Here is a 25,390-nt window from a genome sequence, read left to right on the forward strand (position 1 = left end):
GGATTAGGATTTGGGGAGGATTTCTATAGGCCCGCTGTTCGAGGCAGCTTTTGTCTCCTTTCGGTTGTAAATCAGATGAGTATGCGCCACGAGTTTTATCATTTCGATTCTGTGGTTGTCTTTGGGCCTTTGGCCCACCTACCTCATCCTTTTGTTTTATTTTACCAAATCCAATAAAATGGATACTTGTTTCATTAGATTTGATAAGATCAACCTATAAAGTTTAGGTTCAAATTCGAAACTCATCATCTCATTTGAGGATTCTTTATTCAAGTGATATTTGCGGAATAATGTAGGTAACCAAGGTTCTGTTAAATAATTTCTGAGCTCTATCTATGGTATAATAATTTGGGCTCTTATATTGGATACATGTTTGACTATCTCAGTGTTGGATTCATTCGTGTATGATGATGACTGCATTATGAGGAATGATTGTATTAGTTTTGTGCAACTGAAAGAACATTTCTTGCTGACGATGCGGTAAAGCCAATCTGTTATGACAACATTTTTGTTACTTTTTTTAATAAAGTTTGAAAGATGTCTACTTTGGTTTTCTTTTCGGCAGAACTGTTGTGCATGCCTGAGTTCTTATGAGGATGGAGCAGAGCTTCATGCTCTTCCTTACCTTGCAAGTACCATTTCTATTCTAACTGTATCGTTAAATGGCTTAAGATTAGAGCAACATGCCCTCCCTCAAATACAAACATCAGGAACCACTGATCAATCTTAAAGACGATATCTAATAAGTAATAAAGCAGAGACACATGTTCCATTTCCCAGCTAAAACTCAGAAGATCCCATATAACAAAATCACTAGTAAATTTAAGTACAGGTGACTTCATTGTCACATTGTTTACTGCAATCCGCATCACTTACCACTGTTACAAGCCCTCTCGTTTGCATATCAAGAAACAACTCTGAAGCAGCAGTTATGTCTCCCTCTTTTTCATAAGCTCTAATCAACAGATCAAACACAGCTGAATCAGGTCTAATCTCTCTTCTCAGCATTTCGTCGAAAACCTGTCTAGCCTCCACCATCAACCCCTTGCTAGCTAAACCGTTGATAAATGTCGTGCACGTCAGCAAGTCGAGCTCGAGACCCTCTTGAACCATTTTGGTTTTTAACTTAAACGCACCCACCAAGTTCCCTTGCTTACACAAACCAGCAATCCAACAAGTGTACATGAACTTATCCGCAACAAGTCCAGCTTCAAAGAGTCTCTCAACTTCTATAAAGTCTCCTTCTTTGCACAAAGCATCGATAACCACGGTGTACATAACATCATTAGCTCTCTCCTTGCAGAAATAAGCTACAGCTTCATGTAGCCGCCCGCTCTTCGCAAGCCCATCGATCAGAGCCGTAAGCGCTACAACATCAGGCTCAAACCCTCTCGCTATGAACTCGCCGTACACCTTAACCGCATCCTTCACCCGCCCGGATTTAAAATAACCATTCATCATCGTCGTCAAAATCATCTCATCGGGAAGTAAACCACCTTTCTCCATATCATCTACCACCTCTGCTGCCTCCTTCACTTTACCGTTACCGCAGAGTCCCGATACGATTACACCGTAAGCCGCGGTATCAAGCTTCATCCCTTGGTTAAGCATTTTGGCAAGAAACTTCATGGCGTTATCAGCATCGCCATTCTTGAAATACCCGTCGATAAACGCGGTGTATACAAGAGAGTTAGGCTCCAATCCATCATCGCGCATTTGCAAATACAACTCCTCGCCCCTCTGCATTTCCCCTTGTTTGCAGAACCCATCTATCAACGCACTGTAAGTAACAACGTTAATAGACATCCCAGCGCGTCTCATTTCTTCGTATAGCGAAACCGCAACCTCCAAGCCCACCCCGGATTTGCAATACCCGTCGATCAAACAAGTGAAAGTAACCACATTTGGAGCCAAACCATCTCTCTTCATAAACCTAAAGCTCTTCAACCCCAATTCCAACTCCCCGGATTTGCAGAACGCGTCGATCCAAGTACTGTAAGTAACAACATTCGGCGAACAGCACTTGAACATAACACCCATATACACAAAAACCTCCACCAACATCTTCTTCTTGCCAAACCCATTAAACAAGGAGTTGAAGCTAACCACATCAGGTCTGCAGATAAACAAACCATCAGAGACTCTTCTTAGCCTCTCAAACACCAAACTAGCATTACCCACATCGCCGTTTCTACAGTACCCATCGATCAGAGAGTTATAAGACACAACATCTGGTAAAGATCCGAACTTGGGCATGGCCCGAACGATGTCTTCAGCGAATTTAACCTGCCCTGATTTGCAAAGAAGCGATACGATTGAATTGAAGGAAGAGCGATGAGGAGTGTAGCCTCTGGAGACTAGGTAAGCTACGAGTTTGAGAGAGAGGACGCCGCAGCAGGAGTTGATGAGCCGATGGATGTGCTTGTTGCAGGTGAGTGGGTCTGGGAAAGACGAAGACTTTCTCAGGCGAGAGAGAAATTGGAGAGCTTCTCTGACCATTCATGGACATGGGATTCTTCTTCAGATGATTTCGAAAGGTTACAACTTTCAAAAAGCTAAAATCTCACGGACTAGTGAGAGGCTTAAACCCTAGAAGGTTAAAAGAAGCCACAGCGGGTTTCGGTTCTAAACGACGAGGTGGTTATATAGTTTGGTTGATTTAGAAATCCATATAGTATTTATAAATCAAAGTAAAATATGCAAATCCCGAGTTTTTTCCCTCGGATTTGAGTCTTTGTATTTTTAACTAAAAAATCTAAACAAATTCAATCAAATACATTATTAAATCAAATATATTAGTAAATACGTACGATTGAATAACACTTGATTTGATATAGAATTTATGAATCATTAAACCAATAACACATGATTTTAATACATATTTAAAAATCATAGAACCAATAACACTAGATTTAGTTCGGATTTTCAAATCCATTAAAATACAATAACCAATAATCCCTACTAAGAGCATCCGCATTGAGGGTTTATGGGGGAGTTCACACATAAATCAAAAAAAAAAATAATAAAATAATTCAATCCCATGAACCCATCTCTTCTAAAGCTTTCTGGGCTGAACCTCTCTCTCCTAAAGTTCATCAATAAAAAATTGAAAAGATGAATCCCAAGAAGAAATTCATTGATGTGGGTGCTCTTATATGTTTTCCAAAAGTTCCTTAGACCATCATTGACTCCATTTAGGATCTCTTAATTTTTTTTTTTTTTTATAGTTATTGTAAAGCTAAGAAACTCGGCTAAGAATAACATTTATGTGCTCCAATACAAATCTCTTAATTAAAAGTTTTTAATTTTTAAAATAAAATTTATTTATTAAATAAAACATAATAGAAGATAACATTTTAAACATTAATTTTAAAATAAATAAATTTATTAAATAAAATATAGCAGAAAATAACATTATAATTGTATTATTAGAAAATGCAATGAAGAAAAAGAGAGGCGACAAAGAAGCATATGAGGTTGTGTCCATTACGTATTATATTATATCGGGTCTATTCAAGCGGAACAATCTCTTGAAACCTGAGAGACAAGAAAAAAAAACATAGAATCAGCACACGATGTGTCATAAAGGTTGAGACTTTATCAAGACCCATGAATCAAGATTCGTACCCACAGATGTATAAATCTGCTGTGCCTTCAATGAGCAAGAAGTCTTCTGGGTTGAGATTGTTGTTCGGTGTTCTTCCACCTATATTCCACGTAGCTAGAAACACCCTGAAACAAAAACAGAGGATTTGAATCTGAATCTGACATCAAATGAAAGAATGAAACAGAGAAATCAGCTTTATATCGCTTTCGTAATCACTTTACAACATAAAAGAGAAATCAGCACAAGAAGAGATAAGAAACTATATGTTGTGGAGAAGAGAGAGATCATTACATATTATATCAGGTCTGATATTCAAGCGGGAGGTCTCCTGAGCCAGAACAAAGGAATCTGAAGCCCACTTACCTTGACAAGCAAAGGCTCTCGCAAACAAGCTCTGCATAGCAATAGCTCTTCTTAACCTTGATACATTTTGAACAGAAGAAAACATCACTCTTACTCTTGAAGATTTTACATTGAAGACAAGTCAAACCCACATTTTTCCTGCTTCCATCACAGTTATCATCCTGCCAAAACAAACACTCAGCAAGCAATCCGAGTTAAATCCATCGAACCAATTCAAAAGAGAACTCACACGACTAAGAAGTTTCACAACAGATCCACACCAAAGTACTTAGCCTAAACCAACTCAAGTCACATCATTACTTACAACTATTACAGCATTGTATCTCCAAAAAAAAGTAAATGGGATTAAGTTTATGATCATGAAACTATACCACGTCAGTCAAAATTGTAGGATCAGATCCATTAAGCGAATCAAGATACATGAATTTGCATTCCCTTTTGTTAATTACTGCAAGGGTCCAATGTACAACACCATGGATAGGAACAAATATCTGCACATGTTCAACATCTGCACTCCTTCACCGGAACCATCGACGCTCTCCAGAACAGCTCCTCGTCAGTCATCCCATGTCTCACGTTCTCCGGCCGAACAAACCCGTCGACGCTCCAGCAATCAAGAATCTCGCGCTTCTTCACCGCCTTTACGCGTCGTTTGAGCAATCACGGTGGATGATTGTGCAATTGGAATAATCAGGGATCGTTTGAAGGCTGGCGGATGATGATGAGAGCATCTGAGGTAAGGAATTGAATTAGCGATCGATGTGGGAGAGACAGGGAGAGGAGGAGGAGACGGTTCTTCCAGAACCAGACGTTTCTTATGTCAATTACAATTTTCCTTAAAAAAAAATAATCATAATTATGTTAAGAGACACGTGTAAAATACTTGGATAATGATTCTCTTATTTCTTCCTCTTTTGAAAGATGGTTAAAATTTAGCGAAAATTGAAAAAATTGGACACTTTAAACTTTTATTTGTCACACTGAAATTTCTGATATTTTGGATAATTCTGGACATATTTTACCTTTTTTTATGGAAAAAATAGTAAACTGAATTTTAAAAATGGGCAAAAATATGAAAACTATTGTAAACATAAATATGACAATATATCTGTTTAAATTTTTTTTTAAAAGTAGAATCATATTTTATTTTATCTTCTAGTTACAGTTAGAATACTTATTCTGGTCATCTACTTAGTCTAGAAATCGGATACTAAGTTTTATACATAGATAGATATATCATGGATATACAACATAAACTAGCATTTCTTATATATTCTAACACAACTATATTTCGAAACATTATAATTAAGAAAGATGCCTTTAGTATACCTACAGCTTGATAACGACATATAGCCACAACGCAGTGATATACTTTATCTATATTTTGTGCCATAACATGTTCTGCCTTTTACCTTATGTGACGCTTAAGAAAGAATATGTTTCTCATCTACTATAATGTGTTCTGCGTAAGCTAAGATATATATTCTAGGGAAATCCGGAAAATATGGAAATTTCCATATTCGGTTAAAGATGTTTCCTAGATCTAAACTAAATATTCCCTAAATATCTCATAGAATATTTTCTCCCACGTTTTTCTCCTTCTCCCACGATCTTTTCTCTTCGTTCTTTGTATTTCTCTCTTCTTCATCGACATAATCATCTGTTTTCTCTATCAATACAACATGGTTCTAATCTATGTTAAATCTGGTGAATGGATGTCTAGTTGCAGTGAAGAGTGGAGTTTCGTGGTAGACAAAGAAAAGCAGGATTGAATGGTAACATTAGAAACTACTACTCCATTGGAGAAGCTTAAGATGATGGTGTGTGAGGACTATGGGGTGGACCATAATGTTGTTAATGCCGAGTTCAGTTATTCATTGTTGAACTCTCCAACAGGCTAGTCCTTAACAGTCAGAGGCTAAAACTTACATGGGAAAGATATCACGTCGCAAAACATGGCCAAGATGGCTGGAAGTACCAACAAGGCAGTGTGGCTCAAAGTGTTTTACCAACTCCACCAATGCAGCAGCATATGCACCCAACACCACCTAACCAGGACAAACCTTATTACCCATCAATGGACCCGCAAAGAATGGGTGGTTCAAGCACCAGCGAGAACAACAGAGCTTACATGATGCCTCCACGACAGCCATAACACTCCACCACCATATTGACAAAATATATGTTGTTGATCATACTTAAATATGTATTTTCTTTTTCTTGTCTTGTTTTTGGCGTTGAAATATCAGTTTAAACAAAGAAGATCAATCATACCATTTGATTAGTTTCACTTTTTATTTGCAGTAATAAGAAACAAAAACAAACCAAAAATGTGATTTTGCTCTATACTAAAGTTGTTACGGCTTACATGACTGTTTTTCCTTACTTGGAAGATAAGAAACCAGAAACCACGTTAACATCATCATCATTATCTTCGCCATCATCATCCTCCTCAGAATCCACATCAGAAACCTGATCCAAAAATCTATGGTGATGATGATGATGCAAGCTCCAATCACATGGGAACATCTTCTGTAATGTCTCTGTGAGCTCACCACCAGAACCTTCGATCTTGCACAGGCATTTAAACCAGTGAACCGCAGTTCCCATATCAACGGTCAAGCCTGCTTCCACCATATTACGTGGGAACGTCTTCTGTAATGTCCTGCCAAAGAGTCCAGCTATGCCTTTCTCAGGGTCGTTTTGCTTCACAATAGACTCACCAACCAAACCTGGAAAATTCGAATAAACTCACACTCTCAACAATAATAATCAAAGCAAGTACCTCAACAAGGGCAGCCAAACCAAGCTACTTGGAGAGCTTAAGCAAGAAGGTTATTTCCAAGTCAGTCAATATAGCAGCAATAAGCAATACTGCGTCGGCACCTTTAGTCCGATCATAGTAGATCATCTGCCATGGATCTACAACAAACTCTTTGCAATATAGGGGACAATGCAAATAATATTCAAGAGAAGCAAGGCTTACAAAAAAAATTGTCTTCATCATTTAAAAACAACAAAAGAAGAAACGAGAGTTTGCTAAGTGAGAATACCTTTACACCAGCACTTCTTATTGCTTCCAAAGCCTCCATGTCAAACAAAACCAAGATAAATTCTGTAAAAATAAATATTTTGCAGATGTGTATAAGATGTCTGCAAGTGAATACACAACAAGTGAAACCTTGAAATACTTCTGGTCAGTCAAAACACTGAGAAATGCCGCACCGCCTCTTTCATAAGCTTGAGCAATCTCAACCTGTCAGCAACACATCCGCATGAATCATACAAGAACTATTCAAAAGAGAAAGTGTTAACCCTGTCCTCAAGGTGAAACTGCAAAATGACAAAGACTACAATTTTTCTTCAACTTTTACTAAGCTTAATAAGAGTCCTAATAACTATATTTTGAGAAGATGATCTTTAACATTACAGAAAGGAATATAAAATAAGAAACATATGGGATCAAAATTCTCTTTCAATATTCCTCTACTTGGAGAAGCCTTCTTAACCTCAGCGATCAAAGCAGGGAAGCTAGTTCTATGATGAGCCAACCTAAGCGCACCTACAAAATCCCTAATGGGAGGAGCATTCTCTACAGCTTTCTTTAACGCCTCCAGTGGGTTAAGTTCCTTCATCTGTAAAATGACAGTCACCATTAACAACTCACAAAGCATTGAAGAAGCCAAAAGGATTTTTAAAAGGAAGGAAAAAAAACTATTTACCCTTGAAACTTCTTGTTCTTTGTACCATGTAATCTCTTCCAAGATGTTACTGGGAGAATCAGCAACTTGGCCGTTAAGCAATCTCAGCTCAAACGGGCCAGAATATCCCAGTGGACCAATGCTTGGTGGTTTTCTCCTGATCCTGATACCTTTGCTAATAGCTAATTCATTCTGATACATGTCTACTTCCCATTCCTTGATTCTAACATCATTTTCTACTGAAGAAGATGTCAACACCTAAGCTCTCCTTCAAATCCGACAACCAAACAGAAAAAGGCAAATACTTTCAGCAACATAGTTAGATAAGAATACCTCCAAATTGGTTTCAGCTAGGGTTTATAAATCGAACATGAGAAAATGCGAGAGATCATAAATAATCAAACGAAAGATGCGACCTTTGTTAATGGTTTTTTCATTGAATCAAAAGAGACAGAGGAAGCAAGAAAGTTCAAAGGGACGAAGACGGTGCCGCCGCACCTGTTGAGATCGGATTGTGAACTGCGACGGAGATCTAGAACTGATCCTTGTGTCCATGGAAAAACCTGTAACCGAACGTCTGATGGAGACAGAACCGATACCCCGATAGAGAGAAGGTGAGATCAGTCTCTGTCCAGCACTTTGAACAGGAAATAGTCCTTCCATTGCCGGAAATATGAAATTATTTCGGGAGTTGATGATGAATCTGGTTGAGTTTTATGGCCTTTGATACGACTAGAAGGTTTCGGTCGAGAAAAGAGGGTGTCGTGAAATTAGGGTAAAAAGTGAAACGCGACAGTTATGTGTATTTTACTCTTTTTTTCCTTAAAAAAAATAAATATATTACAAAAAATCATAATAAATTGGGTTAATTAAAGGGTATAATGGTATTAAAAGAAATATAAATCCTAGTTACCCAAATAATCTTCAACAAATCTTATTGAGACAAATCTTAGTTGAAAGTGTCTATTTTTCTCAATTTTCTCTAAAATTTATTCAAATAGAAAAGTTTTTTTTTTTTTCAAACTAATGCAAAACTTTGATCTAGCTTCGTTTTAAGGGGTTTTTTCTGTATCCCAAAGTTCTCTTTATTCCTTCTTTTTTTTTAAAGAATGTTAAATCTATTCAAAATGAGAAAAAAAATTACAAACTAGTGCAACTTTGATCTAGCTTGTGGCCCTAGTTTTTGTGTTAAAACAGAAACATAAAATTCTACTCTATTCCCGATAGTCGAACCAGACGGCTATAGCTTGGATCAAGTAATTCCTTCCTTTTTCAGTGCAAAGATACAAATGATCATAAAATCATATGAATAACAAATCTTATTTAATAAATAATCATATTAAAAAGTATACTATATATGTATGTTAATATCATTTAAGTTTAATTATAAGCCATAGAAAATAGGTAAAAATAATTGTTTTGATTTATTTATCATAAAAAATTGTAAATAGAAAAATGATTATTTTGATTTATGTATTCTACCAATGTAATATTTATTTGCTTCTCAATTATTCAATATATTAATTATTTAGTATTTTATAATATGTAAAATGCAGAATAAATAATAGTATACGTAAAAATCCGTATAGCGAATGTCCGTCATGCGCAAAATGTGAATCTTAACATAGTGTTTATATTATTAGAATTGCATAGCTAAATACAAATTTTAACGATTCAATCACCCATTTATATCTTAATTTAGAAAATTTTCAACGATTATTTTTGGGAGGAAAGGTACCAGCATTAACTTAGCCTCAAGACCAGAACAAAGAAAAAATTTGTTATTATTTTTGGAAGACAACGTAATGAATAGCGGATGGAGAGGAATTATAGCGAGTTGTCTCTTTTCACTTTTGGTTTTAACCACTCTTTCCTTTCTAAGAGTCGAGTCGGCAGTCATCCCAACCCTCCCGGGAAGTAAGTCTTCTGTTATTATACCTCCTAAGGGTGGATTTCTTAACTACTGTTGGAGTCGTGGCAAAAAAGATTGTCAAATCAAGCCCCACCCGGTGACCATTGGAGATAATAATCACTGCTGGTGCACGAAGTAGGATATGGGTGAATAAATATATTGACTATGACATACATTGATCATGTTAGCTTGTAGTAATAAATTCCACAAGGAAACTTCCTATTATTATATATACTAGGTCGTTTTCTAATTGCTTCTTAAATCTTACTATTAGTTTTGTTGTGTAAATATAAATCATTGTAGAATTTTCATGTGTATATGAATTATATAGTGTGTAGGATATAGTATAAGATGGGACAAGTGCTATGTTTTTGTTGTTTATATGTTGCATATAATTTTTAGCATTTTTATGTAATAAATATCTATTTATTAATTTTCTAAAATACCAAAACTGAGTTTTGAATACATATATAGTCCCGATGATGTTGAGTTGTTCTTAGTTGTGTTTCTTCGATTATTATCTTCTGAGTTGTAGATGGGAGATTTAGTTCTAACTCATATTCAACATGACTCTTATCCTTTTTTGAAGTCGTTGGTGATTTTTGTTGTTTTGTCAAAGTGAAACTTGTGGTTGATGATGAGGTAGAATTTTTCTCTTTTTTTTTTTTTTTTTGTAAATTAGGGTTATTAATCAGTAAATTAGACCTTTAATTTTGTATTTTATTTTATCTTTATATATTCTGGGATAATGTTTGTCACCAGAACAACTTAATATTTTCGATTACTTATGCTTTGTAGCTCTATGAACATGGTTGTTTGGTTGTCCCATAGTGTAAGCTTCACCATTGTATCTATTATATAGTTTTATATGATTTGGCAAGTACCATTTTAGATGCTCTTTCTTATTTTAGCCTATTGAATTGTTAGGATAACATTATTAGAACGTGTTTGATGAACAGTCAGAAGCAACAATTTGGCTATTTTTTGTCGATAACAGAGAAAGTTTAAAATTTTGAAATTTCTCAAATTATCGTTGAGAATTCAGAATTTAGATCAATTTGTGAAAATTAACTTTTGCTTTGTAAAATTTTAGATACAGTTATTGTAACTACTATGACTGAATTTGATAATAGATTTAATATTCACTTTATTATAATCGATTTTTTGTAATATTAGATCAGTCCACTAAAGAGGTAAAAGTTAAATGCTAAATCATATGAGACAGCCGAAAGAAAAAACTTGAGATACATTATCTATTTTGTTTAAAATGAAAGTAAATTGTAAAATTCCGATTGAGTATGGCCTCCTTCTAAACCATAACATAATATTGTCAGAAACTCGCAGTCCCATTTCTACGACTTCCTATCAAAAAATTTGCCTACTACCAAAACATCTAATTCTGCATTCTACAATTTTATGACTGAAAAGCTAACATAAAACTTATATACGTGTAAAAGATAATCTGTAACATTAAGTGTGTATAGAATTTCAAAAACAAACCCACAGAATGTAGTAAGCTAGATAAGTCCATACTTTTTATGATTCTTATTTTCATTCTGGCTGTGTCATTTATAAGTTTTGTTGAGGCTACACATCTGGCTCTCCTAAGTCTTCTGGTGTTCAACCTCTCAGCTTTCATTTTTACACTCCTCCCTTTTTCCCTTCTGTTCGTCAATGCTTTTTAGATTTTTTGTATCATAGTCATGTGAATCATTCTTCATAATATATAATCAATTATCGATTTTTAGAATGCTGAAGCTGGCATTCCCATTATCTGGTACAGAGATTTCACAGAAATAAGCTTTGAAAAAGCACTATAAATTGATAATTAATAAAGCATAAAATTAAGAGAAAGAATTACAACCAATTTGAAGTCAAGCCACAATATTTTTTCATGGCTGCATATTCAATTTGATCAAAACATACAATTGAGCTTTCTTTCTCAAGCAAGCAAATCTTTTGAGATAGCGTATGTTAGTGGTTAAGGTTGAGGCTAATACAGTGTGTAAATAAATTCAGTTCTCCAGCCAAATCACATCAGAGAAGCAATGTGACACAAAGAGGAAGAAGCGACGCAAGCTCAACTGCTCTGAAAGTCTGAATCGAAACCAAATTGGCAGCCATTAGTGAAGCAATGTGAGAATGCTGAAAATGTAAGGCACAAAACTGTTTGGTTGTCAATTTAATCAAGTTTTTGTTCTTTATTTATGGACAGCAAGAGTTTTCCAAACCCAGGTACACAAGCATACGTCTCTGAACATAAAAACACAACCTAATCAGCTTAAATTAACGTCTTTCTTTTGTTTTATGTGCTTATCAAAGTTATAAAAGATAGTAGAAGGACTTACATTGTCTCCATCAACTTCATAAATAATTTCATTGATGTCTCTTCCGCCATTAATGTCCCTCAGGGATTGCTCCAGCGCTTCCATTGTGATATATCTGGAAACGGAGACCATGATTTGTTGCACTCGTTTTAACTATAATAAACTGTTATGCATGTGCTAATTACTGTACTTACCCACTGTTGTCTTTGTCGAAGTGTTGGAAGGCCGGGAATATTCTACATAGGACTCCCGACTTGCAAGAGTGCCAGACTTAGTCTTTTGCTTGGCCATTGGTGGTGCTTTCGATCAGCCTAGCATGTCCTCGTTCTTATTTATTCTTCCACTTTAACTATCGAGTATGTTAATGTGTATTGCTCCGTTACCTGCATCAGCCAATATAAGACGGGGAAAATCAGTTCATTTGGCATTTTAATATTTATATAAAGATAGCACTCTGCAGGAAAAGATTAGAATTTAAACCCTCACAGAATCTAGTAGTCGAGAACAAAAGATCTTTTGACATGTTCCAAGCAATCTCAAAAACCCCACCGTTTTTGCAACAAAATAGTCCACCAAAGCGCATATTTTTACCAAAGACATAAGAGCTTCCACAGTGGGAAAATGACCACAAGATTTCCATTGGCAGAGCCACACCATAGAGAACGGTCTGTGGATCTTTCTGGTTGGAAGTCGAAAAGGCCATACTTTACTCTCCTAATCATACCAATTTCCTGTAAAACTTAGAAATGTCTATATGACATGAAACTGAAACCAAAACATATGAGGGGTTACACTGCGAACTGAGAAGGAGATGCATTCTAACCTGGATTTCTGATGAGTAGTTGTGAACCTTGGAACAATCATTTTTCTTAGTAGCATGGAGGGATATTTTCTCTCCGTACTATTTCTGAAGTTGTTCAGGATATCGCATATTTCCGCGGACCTTTACTTTGTGCCTTATATATGATAATCTGTAAACAGAAACGTAGAAAATAGTAAACGTACAAAAATTCCTGATTGGTGGCTGCGGTTTACTATTTTCTACGTTTCTGTAAGGTAATGAACAAAAAGCTTTTCAAAGAACTCTAGCTCTGACATGTTCTTGTGCTTCGCTGGCCGTTGTTATGGTCATCTTGCAGCACCTTATCCTAAATTAAGCTCCTCATTTTTCTATATATATATATATATCAATGTGAAACTTATAAAACTGAGTTGTCCAACTTACTCAAGTAAAGTCAGAGAATCACAACAGACATATGAATTAACAAATTCCCAGGAGATAAAAGAGACAGTGTAAGAAAGTCAGCAAACGCATTGTTATCACTGATAAATGATACTCCTGGAAGTATGACATGGTAAAGTAATGGAACTGGTTCCACCAGCTTCTGAATGCTTTTATCTGCTGCCTGAAATCACCGGAAAAGCATGACGGTGTATTATTAATTTAGGATTGAAAAATGAAAATACAGATTTTTTTTTCATAATCAAAGCAGATAGAAACCGTAGCAGAACAGAGACATACATATTAACTTCCCCCATTCACCTTGTGTACTTGGTGAAGAATTGAGTTCTCATGAGGTACAATGCCCATAGCAGCTTCTAACTCCTCAGCTGAATACAAAATAAAGAAGTTCCTTCAAACTGGTTTACAATGAATGCTGCTTTATTCATAGGTCCAGATGAAACTATGTTGTAGCTCGCTTACTGAGACACAAAGTATTCTGCATCAAATATTTTCCATCACTATATAAAAACCAAATCAAAAGGGTGTTCTGTTCTAAAATTAACATCCTGCAACTAAAGGATTACATCAGCACACAAAGGTTTCAGCTTTTTAATATATGACTAACACATTAAATGAATCATCGGCGTCTACTTTTTCTTAATCATCCAACTTCACAACGGATTGAAACTTTTTTTTCATTAAGAGAATTGTAATAATTGACAAACGACCAAACAACTTGTATTAACAGATCAGACGAAGCTGATTTCATCCGTCAAACAACTCATCACAGAAATTTCACTACACAGACTCGTTCACTTTTTTTTCTTCACAAAGTCAATGATTCAAACGTCATATTCAAGCTGAACGTAATAGGGGTTAAAACAGTACCTGAGAGATGAGCCTATGGCACAATAGCAGAACGCTCTTCGATAAATGAGTCACAAGCAGCAACTTCTCTCTTCTGCTTCTCTTCAACAGCATCTCAAGACCAATTAGGAGGCCTCCTGTCACACTGTTTAGGGATTCTTCATCTTCACGTCCAGGAAGAACGTCGTTGAGAAAAGAGAGTAGCCGGAGCCGTCGATGATGAGCCGTCGTGGAATTGGCCATTCTGTTTGCTAGGAGTCATCAGATATTTTTCAGCATCTATTTTTAAGATAGGTAAATGGAATAAGGTCTGAAATATATAGTGTGAGGATTGGGGAATCGAAGAGACTTAATGCGTTTAGATGTTACAATAATGAAGAGGATGATTTGATGAAACATGATCGTGGAACACAAACTGTTACACCTGAGATAAGGTTAGGGTTTCATGGTGGAGGAAGAGAGAGACGAAGGGTCAAAAGAAATGTTGTGATTTTGCAGAGAATTTTTAAGCTAACGTGTATATTAGGATGAGCTGGCAAACATTTGTTGGACTGAATTTTTAATCCGACGTGGATAGCTTAGAATTTGATAATATCCAACTTTTAGTATTGTTAGATCTCAATTCATTTGTTAAAACTAATGTTTTGGTTATGATAATTTGTCTCTAGGAAAAACTAGTGACATATTTAATATTTTTAATACTGCCAAAATATACTCTTGATGATGATTATTGCTAACTTACAGTTATTTAAAGATATAGAAAATTAAATACTATAGACTAACATACTTTAAGTTTTCCAAACTTACCACACCAAATTTACACTTTAAATAATATCACCAAATGTTTTTTTTTTAAATACATTATGATATATATGACTAGTGGAATAAATAAGAAATATGATTCAAACAAATCTGAAGGGAATAAAAACTAAATTCATTCCATTGGATCTTCTGATTCTCATGAAAAAATTGTTGAGGAATATTTCCTCCAAAAATTGCGCATTTTTAGGTTTAGTGGAATTTGTTAAATTATTGTCTGAATCTTAAATTCTAAAGATAAAATTTAAGTGGTAAAAATTTTGATTCTAAAGATTCTCATGAAGTTTTTTATTCCACAAATTTTGATTCAACCTAAGTGGTAAAAATTTAGAATAGTGCTTAGGTCCATAAATTTTGTTATTTAAATACATACATTTTTAATTTTGCTTTTTTAATCATTTTAATATTATTATTTTTAATCATTTTAATATTTAGTTTGTGCTACAATTTAAATTCAATATTCTAATAGACTAAATGTGCTTTTTAGATCATCCTTAAAAATATACTATATATATTACTTTAATTTTCATTTTCAGAAACTAATACTTTTCCTTTTGTTATTTTGTTTTGATATGAAAAAAAAACTGGTAATTTTTACTAATTTATATAATTCACAAATTTCAAAGTTTCTGGTAAATTTAACTATTCTACATAAAATAAACCTTTCTCAAATAAAAACTACTCTACATATAATATATATGTTTAAATACGTTAAATTTTATATAATAAAAATATTGAATATATATCTAATCATTTTTTGCATGGCATACAAAACGTGTGAGACATCCACTTTTTTTTTAATCAGCTACTCATTTAAACTAGATCAAGTGGTGGTCAGACGTGAGACAACCGCTTATACAATTCATAAACTACGACTTACGTATACATACAGCCATTTATTCAGCAAGGAAATGAAAGTAATTCGTAAACCACATTTTTTTAACTCTGAAATTTTATTAAATCTTTTGTAATAAAATACATCGTAAACTACAAAAGCCGGCAGAAAATAGTAATATTTCCGGAAGCAACAGTCCAAAAAAATAAATTAACAATAAGTTAGGATAATACGAAAAATAAGCATTAGAGAGGATAACCAAAGAACCAATGATTTAAGCAAACCCAACTCTGAAGGGTACACTAACAAACCAAAACAGGCGCAACATCGGTAAAAACATGTGCGAGGATAAACTTTCATCAACACTAGAAACTGTTGCAAAACATAGGCGAGGCAGAACCAAGTCAAAACCACACACCTAGGCTCAAGGACCCACGAACTTGAAACGCTAAAAGGAAAACACCGGCGAAGATTCACATGTTTTACATGCATACACTCATTAGGCAGAATAGCGATTTACGGAGCTACAACTACAACTGGTCTCTTCCTTGCAAGAGAAGATCTGCTAATCAAACCACTGCTTTGTCCCAAAACACTCATCCAATCCATGGTGGATAAAGGATAGGTCTAGTAGATATCTCCACAACAAGTATACCTCACACGAAGAATCCAAAAAACCATAACTAGACGAAAACGAATTGACCATGACTGCAAGCAACAAAAAAAACAAAAGCACCACAACCCAAATCAATTCAACCCTAGACTTGACAACAAAGTATGAGCCACACACTAAATAAAGGAAGGTCAGCCACACAAAACATGATTGTACCATAGCTAGAGGTTTTAGATGAGTCACACCGACGATCCTATAAATCCGGACCTTCAACTTCGAAACAAAAAAACACAAATCTGAGGCTGAAGACATCCCTCACACCCTAGATATCACCAAATCAGAAGCTAAAACACCTAAAGGAGGCACCCAAACAAACAACAATAGACCACAACAGAAAAAAGAGGAAAATTGGCCGGTTCCGATGCTAATAGAGCCACTAAAACCGACCGAACCTAAACCACATTATTCAAATGTTTTAATCTCTTGAGACAAGAAATTTTTTTGAAAATCTTAATAAGCTTTAGCTGTGTATATTTTGTGTTATGGTATAATATTATTGGTATGGCACATGATAAAGTCTACAATGAGGACGCTCAGTTGGAACTGTCGAGGGATAGGCAATGACCTCACAGTTCGACGCCTTACGGAGATGTGTCAGAAGCATCACCCAGGACTTGTATTCCTTTCTGAAACGAAGAACAAGCGGCTGCTGTTGCAAAACATTCAGGCCGACTTAGGATTTGATCACTTGTTTACCGTTGAGCCACTTGGTCTCAGCGGAGGTTTAGCTCTTTTATTTATGGATGAATATCAAGTTAATGTTTTATTTGAGAATAACAGAATGATTGACATTGAGGCAGTCATTGACGGAATAAAAGTCTTTATGACATTTGTTTATGGAGACCCTGTTTTAGAACTTAGGGATCAGGTTTGGGAACGTCTTACGCGTTTCTCAACAACACGAAATGGACCATGGTTCATGATAGGTGATTTTAATGAAATAACTGATCATAGTGAGAAAGTGGGAGGCAGAAGGCGCTCAGATAGCTCTTTCTTGCCTTTCAAGCAAATGCTCACTGACTGTGGCATGCTGGAATTTCCATTTACCGGAAATATGCTATCATGGGTAGGGAAAAGATCAGGAGGGACGACTGTTAGATGTCGTTTGGATAGAGCAATGGGGAATGAGGATTGGCATGAAAAGTTTCCCCACTCAACTGTCAGATATCTCAGGCTTTGGGGATCGGATCATCGTCCGGTCCTAGCAGACATTTTAACAAAGCCAGTGAGGAGAAAAAAGAAGTTTAAATTTGACAAACGCTGGCTGGATAATAAAGAACTAAGGCAAGTCATCCTCGCAGGATGGAAGTCGGAGGACTTGCCTCCGGAGGCGAATATTATGGAACACATTGCAAGTTGTAGGAAAGCTTTAAGCCATTGGAGGAGACAAAACAATGTGAATTCCGCAAAGTTAATAGAGGAGCTTAAAGAAAAGGTGGAGGATCTATACTCGAATGATGAGGCTACCTCTGAATAAATAGCAGCTGCTCTGAAGGAATTATCTACTGCTCTTAAGGCAGAAGAGATGTTTTGGAGACAAAAAAGTAGGGTACTTTGGTTAAGGGAAGGTGATAGGAACTCAAAATATTTCCATGCGCTGGTAAAGCAGAGAAGAGCTAAGAATAGGATAACACAACTTCTGGATGAAAATGGGAATGTCGTGGAGGATGAGGAAGGATTAGTAGCCATTGCTCCTAGTTATTTCCGACAAATATTTGAGTCATCCAACCTTGAGGATATAGCTGAAGCGCTATCTGAAATCTCACCTACGATTACTGGGGCAATAAATGAGGACCTGACTGCTCCAGTGACTGAATGGGAGGTCAAATTAGCATTGTTTGCTATGCATCCAGAGAAAGCTCCAGGACCGGATGAAATGACAGCTCTCTTCTATCAGTAGTTTTGGGATATTGTAAAAGATGATTTAACTCGTATGGTTAATCAGTTTCTTTTTGAAGGGACTATGGCACGTGGACTGAATGACACGAACATTTGTTTAATCCCTAAGACAACGAAGCCGAGTGAGATGACAAAGTTTAGACCTATCAGTTTATGCAATGTCAGCTACAAGATAGTATCTAAGGTCTTATGCCAAAGATTGAAGAAGGTTCTTCCACAGCGGATATCAGAGACCCAGTCAGCCTTCGTTGCTGGTAGACAAATTACAGATAATATCATGATAGCTCAGGAGATGTTCCACGCTTTGAGAACTAAACCGGGAGGACGGGTTAAACGAATGGCCATAAAAACTGATATGAGCAAAGCATATGATAGGATGGAGTGGTCATTCATTGAGGCAGTCATGAGGAAGATGGGTTTTTCAGAAATGTGGATTGACTGGATTATGAGATGCATTACCTCGGTCAAGTATAAAGTCCTCATGAATGGAGAACCGAGGGGTAACATTGTCCCTGGGAGAGGTTTACGACAAGGAGATCCTTTGTCTCCTTTCATATTTATTCTATGCACGGAAGCGCTCGTTAGCCTTCTTAATCAAGCAGAGAATCAAGGGAAGATAACGGGGATGCGAGCCGCTCGTGCTTGCCCCTCGGTATCTCACCTTCTTTTTGCTGATGATAGCCTTTTCTTTTGCAAGGCAGAGCCCTGTGAATGTGAAGAATTTATGAAAGTAGTAAGGAAATATGAGAAATCATCAGGTCAACGTATTAATTTTGACAAATCCTCATTACTCTTCGGTAAAAGGGTTCCAGCGAAAGATAGGCAGCAAATCAAGGATACTCTTGGTATACAAAATGAAGGTGAGATGGGCTCATACTTAGGAATCCCAGAGGACATCAGTGGATCAAAGTGTAAATTATTTGCTTTCTTAAAGGACAAGCTCCTACACAGAGTGAATGGCTGGACTGGTAGATGGTTATCGAAGGGAGGAAAGGAGGTTTTGATTAAATCAATGTTGCTAGCTCTTCCGACCTATGTCATGTCCAGCTTTCTGCTTCCTTTGGAGATATGTGAGAACCTAGCAAGTACCATTGCACAGTTCTGGTGGAGCTCGAATCCTCCAAGAAGAGGAATCCATTGGGCAAAATAGGAAAAGATGTGTGCACCTAGAGAAGAGGGAGGAATTGGTTTCTGTATGATCCATGAATTTAATCTAGCTCTTTTAGCTAAGCAGCTATGGCGTCTTGTTCAATTTCCGGATTCACTTATAGCGAGAATTCTTCGGGGAAGATATTACCGTTTGAGTTCGCCGTTGCGAATGGCCACAGCAGATACCCCATCGTATATATGGACAAGTATTACTGCTGCGAGGAAGCTATTACTTTTGGGCATCAGAAGCAAAGTGCATTCAGGGTACGAAATCAATGTGTGGGAGGATCTTTGGATCCCTTCGACGCCAGCTAGATCGGCACGGGCCCGGGCTCCAGCATTGAACCCAAAGATGTTCGTAAGCAGCCTTATCAATCCTGTTTCAAAAGAGTGGGATATTCGACTACTGGAACAATATGTAGATCAAGAAGATATTCTGATGATTCTGAGTTTGGCCATAAGCTCTACTCATCGACGGGATACATTTTGCTGGAGTTACACAAAGAACGGACAATATACTATTAAGTCGGGATATTGAGTTGTTACAAACTTGATGAGAGAGGAGGAGGATTTAGAAGTTCTACAGCCCAGCATTACAAAACTTCAAGCCTTTGCTTGGAAGGTGAATGCGCCACAAAAGATCTGTCATCTTATATGGCAATTAATACCAGGACATGTTGCTGTAACAAGGAATCTGGTACGTCGCAATATGCGCTGTGACAATTACTGCCCAAGATGTGGAGCACCAGAAGAGACCGTTACTCATGTTATCTTCGAGTGTCCACCGGCCTTACAAGCATGGGAATTATCATCAACGCCGTCAAGTTCTGAAATTTTCCTTGTACCAAGTATTTATGCTAATATGGACTACCTTTTTTGGAGAAAGAATGGTATTCTGGAGCGAGATGATGATAGAGATCATTATCCTTGGATAATTTGGTACATTTAGAAAGCTAGGAATGATAAGCTGTTTAAAGGCATAAACAAAGATCCATTGGAACTAGTTAGGTATGCAGAGGGTGAGTGCCAAGCTTGGTATAATGCAAGAGACACTGTACCGACTCCACCACATGTACAGACGGATGAAGAAACACAAGCCTTAAGCTTGGGTAATATTTGTATGGTGGATGGTTCACGGACCTCCACAACTCAGTTTAGTGGAATGAGATGGGTTTGGAAGGATACAATGGGGAAGATACAGCTCATGGGGTCAAGGAACTTGCGGAGAAGAGAGACACCGCTGCACTCGGAACTGGAAGCGCTAAAGTGGGCAATGGAGAGTATGATACAACACTCGACCTGTCAGAGGTTTGGGACGGACTGCAATGACCTGAATGCAATGATAGAACAACCACAAGATTGGCCCAACTTCTCAACTGAGCTGGAAATCATTCAAACTCTTCGGTTATGTTTTTCGGACTTCAAGATCAGTTACTTTCCAAGGACACAGAATGAGATTGCAGATTCGTTAGCTAGGAATGCACGTTCGTTTTATAGATCCTTATGTTTTATTGGCTGTTCTATTCCGGTCTGGCTTCCCAGACCACCTCAAGTTTGATTAATAGAATAGCCGTTTGTCGAAAAAAAAAATAAAAGTCTATGTCTAGGAACAGTTTCTTTTCTCATATGCTAGCTTCGTGTAGTGTGGGAGATAGTCGCCGGTGAAAAATCAATAAACAAAGAAAAAGAGATGACAAACATGCGGCGACGGTCACATCACATGAGATAATTGCTGTTTGAGAGTTCTGTGAAGTTAGCCATGTTCACATAGAGCAGAACGCTCTGAGGAAAAAAAAGACGCTCTGATAAGGACTATCTTTTAAAAAAATTCCCTATCTATTATTTTAAAAACATTACAATTTCTTTTCGTAACCACATGTCATCATTAAAATGATTCTTATAATCATTAAAGAAATATGTTGGTCCATCTAATTATATAATAAGTTTTTTATTAAACTAACAATAAATTCATTATTAATGTATTAATTATTTCTTTTAATAAAATTTACGGAATTGCATAATGTGGCTAACATATATAAGACAATTAATGATTTTGAATAATAAAGATTTGATAAAAATTAGTATATGATCTATCATATTTGTTTAATTTTAAACTAAATTAAACAACAACAATAATCATATAATAAAAATTTAGATTTTTCTGTATATGTTATATTTTGAATTTTAAAAAAAAACTATAAATTAGTAAAACTGTCAAAAGTCTCACATTCAAATTTTGTGATCCATGGTTTAAAATTTAATTATTAAGATTACTATATATATATCGTTTTGAATTAAACTATAAACCATATAAAATACATAAATATTTTAGTTTCAAAATTTACTTTGAACAATTTTTTTTTTATAAAAGTTTTGAACGAACATTGACAACTTATTTTTTAAGAAATTTATAAATTACTAAAACTATTAATACCATAATGAAAATTTTGTTATCAGTTGTAATTTAAAAACAATTTCTATAAAAGATACAAATGATCAAAAAAAACTATATGAGTAGAAATCATCATTTAATAGACATTAATATTAAAAAGACACTAAAATATACTATGTATGTTACTATCATTTAAATTTAATTATATATCCTATCAAATATAAAAAAAACATTCTTTGGATTAATAAAATTGATTTATATGTTTACACCAATTTTATTATATATTTAATAGTTACTGATTCAATATATATATATATATATATAAATATGTGTTATTTCATATGTAAAAATATTTAATACATAAAATAATTTTTATATATAATGTTCATTCCGCGCGGATCTTATTATATTAAACTATTTGAAAGACGGGACTGAGTTACGATTACAGACATGATTTTAATAAAATAACCCAAATCTAAACTTTTCTAGCCAGTTTCGTTAAAACCCAACAGTCCCAGCACGTTTCGTTAGATCGAATCCTAAATCCATGGAAATGATGTTTGTGACAGTTACCTCATATTTACTCTGATTCTAACCTTTTGCGTAGCAGGTGAATCCTAAAAGGCATGAATAATGATGTTGGCAGCTAAAGCACATGTGGACAAGACAAACACCAGATTGTACTACAAATTCTCTAGGAATAATACTATATTACAACGGTCTGAAATTACCAAACTATAGAATCTTGTGGGAACCAAAATTCACACCGCCGAGTTTTATTAATCGGAGGAAAGCCAAGTTAACCTAGTCTTCTCTGAAGGTCCCGGTTATCTGCTGAGCCACACACAACACAATCAATATGAAAGATTCGAAAGTAATAAATCGTAAAAGAGCGAAAAGAGAACAAAGAGGTCTTATTTATGAATTCGCGTTTGAGCGTGAACAACAGGTAAGATCCTAGGCCACGAGAGCTGTCGGTATGTTCGCTAGTCTAGCCACCTAAGTTCTAACCTAGTCGAACGGAAAAATGCCTAAATTGCTCTAAGTATTAAGTTTGCTCTTAGAATGCTCTCTTTTTGCTCTTCGTCCTAGGTCCTCCTTATATACTCCTCCTTAGGTCGGTTTACCTCTTCTCGGGCCGGATTTGTCGTGAAGCGGGCTTTTCCATATTTTCTTCTTCCTTGTGATTATCTTCGGAAATTTGACATTTATCTCTTCCCGCGGATGCGATAAACCGTCATACCAATTTTTGGGTTCAAGTCTTTTGGGACCAAAGATGGGCCGTTGTCCGCAATTCGGACCCTCTTTGGGCCGTATCGAGACTTTAGCATTTTTATGATTTTACTCGCGAAGTAGCCGTTGGTATAGGCATGGTTCTTCCAACGGAACCCTGTTTCTTCGCATAGCCGAGGCAGTTGGTGTTAAGTTAACTGTAACCTGCTCTACTACGAAGAATAGGAAACCGTTCGAAAGACATAACCTTCCCAACTTCCCAAATACTTTCGACGATGTTTTTAGACGGAACATTGGTGTCGTATCCACGGACCCGAAGAGTGAGTTACGGAAACTTCAGACGAAGATGCATGGTTATGGGATGGGACCGGGTTCAGAATGGTCCACAAAGAATTGGCCGCGGTCGCCGGGCGAGCCGATCCGCGGCACGATCGAGCGAGCCGACCGGCAACACGGCCGTGCTCGCCGGGCGAGCTGGCCCGTGTCACGGCCGAGCTCCCCGGCGAGTAGACCGGCAACGCGGCCGTGCTCGCCGAGCGAGCTGGCCTGTGTCACGGCCGAGCTCGCCGGCGACTCGACTGGCAACGCGGCCGTGCTCGCCGGGCGAGCCGGACCGTGTCACGGCCGAGCTCGCCGGCGACTCGACCGGCAACACGGCCGTGTTCGCCGGGCGAGCTGGCTAGTGTCGTGGCCGAGCTCGCCGGGCGATCCGTTTCGGCTGTTCTTTTTCTCGGCTTTTGAAGTTTTGACCGAGATTCGGTTTTTCTATGTACTTTTGGACATCGATTCCGTTGTGACCGATTTTGACCCCAACAGTTAGTCCCCCAGCTAGCTAGGATCCGTGGAACTGGGTGTTAGGTCCTAGCTTGCGGTATGGTCTGTTCTAGGTGGAATTTAGACGTAATCGTTTGTCGAAAGATCGAAGGTGAATAGTAAAAAAAAAAATTGTATAAGTAAGGGAAGTAATTTTTTCAAATTCTTTACTCACTTTTTCCCTTAAGAAAAGATTTCTCCAAGATAGGAATTTTTTCTCCAAGATCTCTCTTTGCTCAAAGAAAATGTCTTCAAGAAAAGGATCTTCAATGAAGAATTCTTCCTCACACTCATCTTCGGGTGACTCTTCTGCAAATGAGGTGATCGCCCCGAAAGAAGAGTTCGAAGTTGAGGAAAAAGCAAAGGATGCGTACTACAAAGCTCTTTGCGGCTCGCCTCCGCCTTCGCAAGACATTCCGATTCCTAAGAGGCCCGTGAGGTCGCCAACCGCACCCCTTTCACCGAGCATGGTCTCTTCTGACTACCTCACGACTCTCAGGGACTTTTACCAGATCCCAAGTGGAGTCGTATTTTGGATCCCGAATGGCAACGAGAGTGCAAAGAACCCTCCGGAAGGTTTCTTTACTTGCTACGAGGCCTTCTTGGTGTATTGACGTATGCGGTTTCCGATCCCTGGTACCATCGTCCGCTCGCTTCGCCACTTTGGGCTTTCGATCAGCCAGCTAAGCGTTCCGGCCTTGCAGCATTGGCTTGGCGTGTTGATCTTGAGTTATGAGCTAGGAATGGACCTTAACACTGGCGACTTCGAGGGATTTTGGTTTACGAGAGGAACGGGGATCGATGGCTCATACCGCATGGCGCCAAAGAAGGGTATGGCTATAATTCAGGGGCACACTTCACATCCTAAGGCATAGTTCGAGCGCTTTTTCTTTGTCCGGATAAATGGGGAGTCTGTCGAGGAGAGCTACCTCCACCTGTTCCGTCGGGAGTGGAACTTCACCCGTGGTAATACGAATAGCTACATTTTTCGTTTTGATACCTTAAAAACATGTGAAGACGATTTTTTATTATCTTGCAGTGAACATGATCCTTCCGCCGACTCCTGCCGATCTTTTTGCCAAGCGAGATCTTCTCCGCAGCAGGCCGTTCTTCTGGAATTCCTTTACCGTCGAACGGATTCGAAGCGCGGTGGAGCTACATCGATCTCGAGCCGTCTCTCAGCCTCTGGACGTTCCGTATGGCGTAGAACCAGTCATTGACGTCCTGCCTGCTCAGAGACAGAGAATCAGGCCTCGGAAAGGTAAGGGAGTTGCCTCCGAGAACGTCTTGGGAAACCTTCCACTGCCAGAATGGAACTCTGGTTTCTCCCCAGGGGAAAGGAGTGGAACCAGCGAGGTTCCCCTTCCCAGCGACTTTTTCGCCGACCTTCCTCCCGGTTTTACTACTCATAAGTCGCTGGACGAAGAGTCGAGGAGGAAAGTAGTCACCGAAGGCTCCATCTTAATCAACGAGGTTTATCCTTTGAACTTTGATCTAAATTATATTTTTTTGTTTCCCTTTCCGATCTTAAGTTCGTGCAGGGGATGAGGGTGTTCAATGGGGCGCTCGACGGAA

General features: G+C 37.4%; 2 protein-coding genes and 1 pseudogene across 2 annotated transcripts; 1 reads left to right on the forward strand and 2 right to left on the reverse strand.

Annotated features, from left to right (window-relative positions):
* Positions 1 to 720: 720 nt before the first annotated feature.
* LOC106402727 (pentatricopeptide repeat-containing protein At2g01740) lies at positions 721 to 2,499 on the reverse strand. Its single transcript, XM_013843511.3, has one exon. The coding sequence runs from the start codon at positions 2,497 to 2,499 to the stop codon at positions 823 to 825; it is 1,677 nt and encodes a 558-aa protein (XP_013698965.1). The 3' UTR covers positions 721 to 822.
* Positions 2,500 to 6,352: 3,853 nt separating this feature from the next.
* LOC106404408 lies at positions 6,353 to 9,056 on the reverse strand (annotated as a pseudogene).
* A 9,236-nt stretch (positions 9,057 to 18,292) lies between these two features.
* Positions 18,293 to 19,378, forward strand: LOC106404409. The gene is made up of 2 exons (XM_013845131.1): positions 18,293 to 18,749; positions 18,930 to 19,378. Exons 1-2 carry the CDS (start codon positions 18,293 to 18,295, stop codon positions 19,376 to 19,378), a joined length of 906 nt encoding a protein of 301 aa, XP_013700585.1.
* The last annotated feature ends 6,012 nt before the right edge of the window (positions 19,379 to 25,390 follow it).

This window comes from Brassica napus, chromosome C9 (assembly GCF_020379485.1).
Source record: "Brassica napus cultivar Da-Ae chromosome C9, Da-Ae, whole genome shotgun sequence".
Taxonomy (NCBI): domain Eukaryota; kingdom Viridiplantae; phylum Streptophyta; class Magnoliopsida; order Brassicales; family Brassicaceae; genus Brassica; species Brassica napus.

Excerpts from the sequence above, each read along its gene's own strand:
- LOC106402727 (XM_013843511.3), bottom strand. The coding sequence starts at position 2,499 with ATGGTCAGAGAAGCTCTCCAATTTCTCTCTCGCCTGAGAAAGTCTTCG.
- LOC106404409 (XM_013845131.1), top strand. The coding sequence starts at position 18,293 with ATGGCACGTGGACTGAATGACACGAACATTTGTTTAATCCCTAAGACA. Across the intron at positions 18,750-18,929 it reads TAACATTGTCCCTGGGAGAG|AGCCCTGTGAATGTGAAGAA; the intron begins GTTTACGACAAG and ends TTTGCAAGGCAG.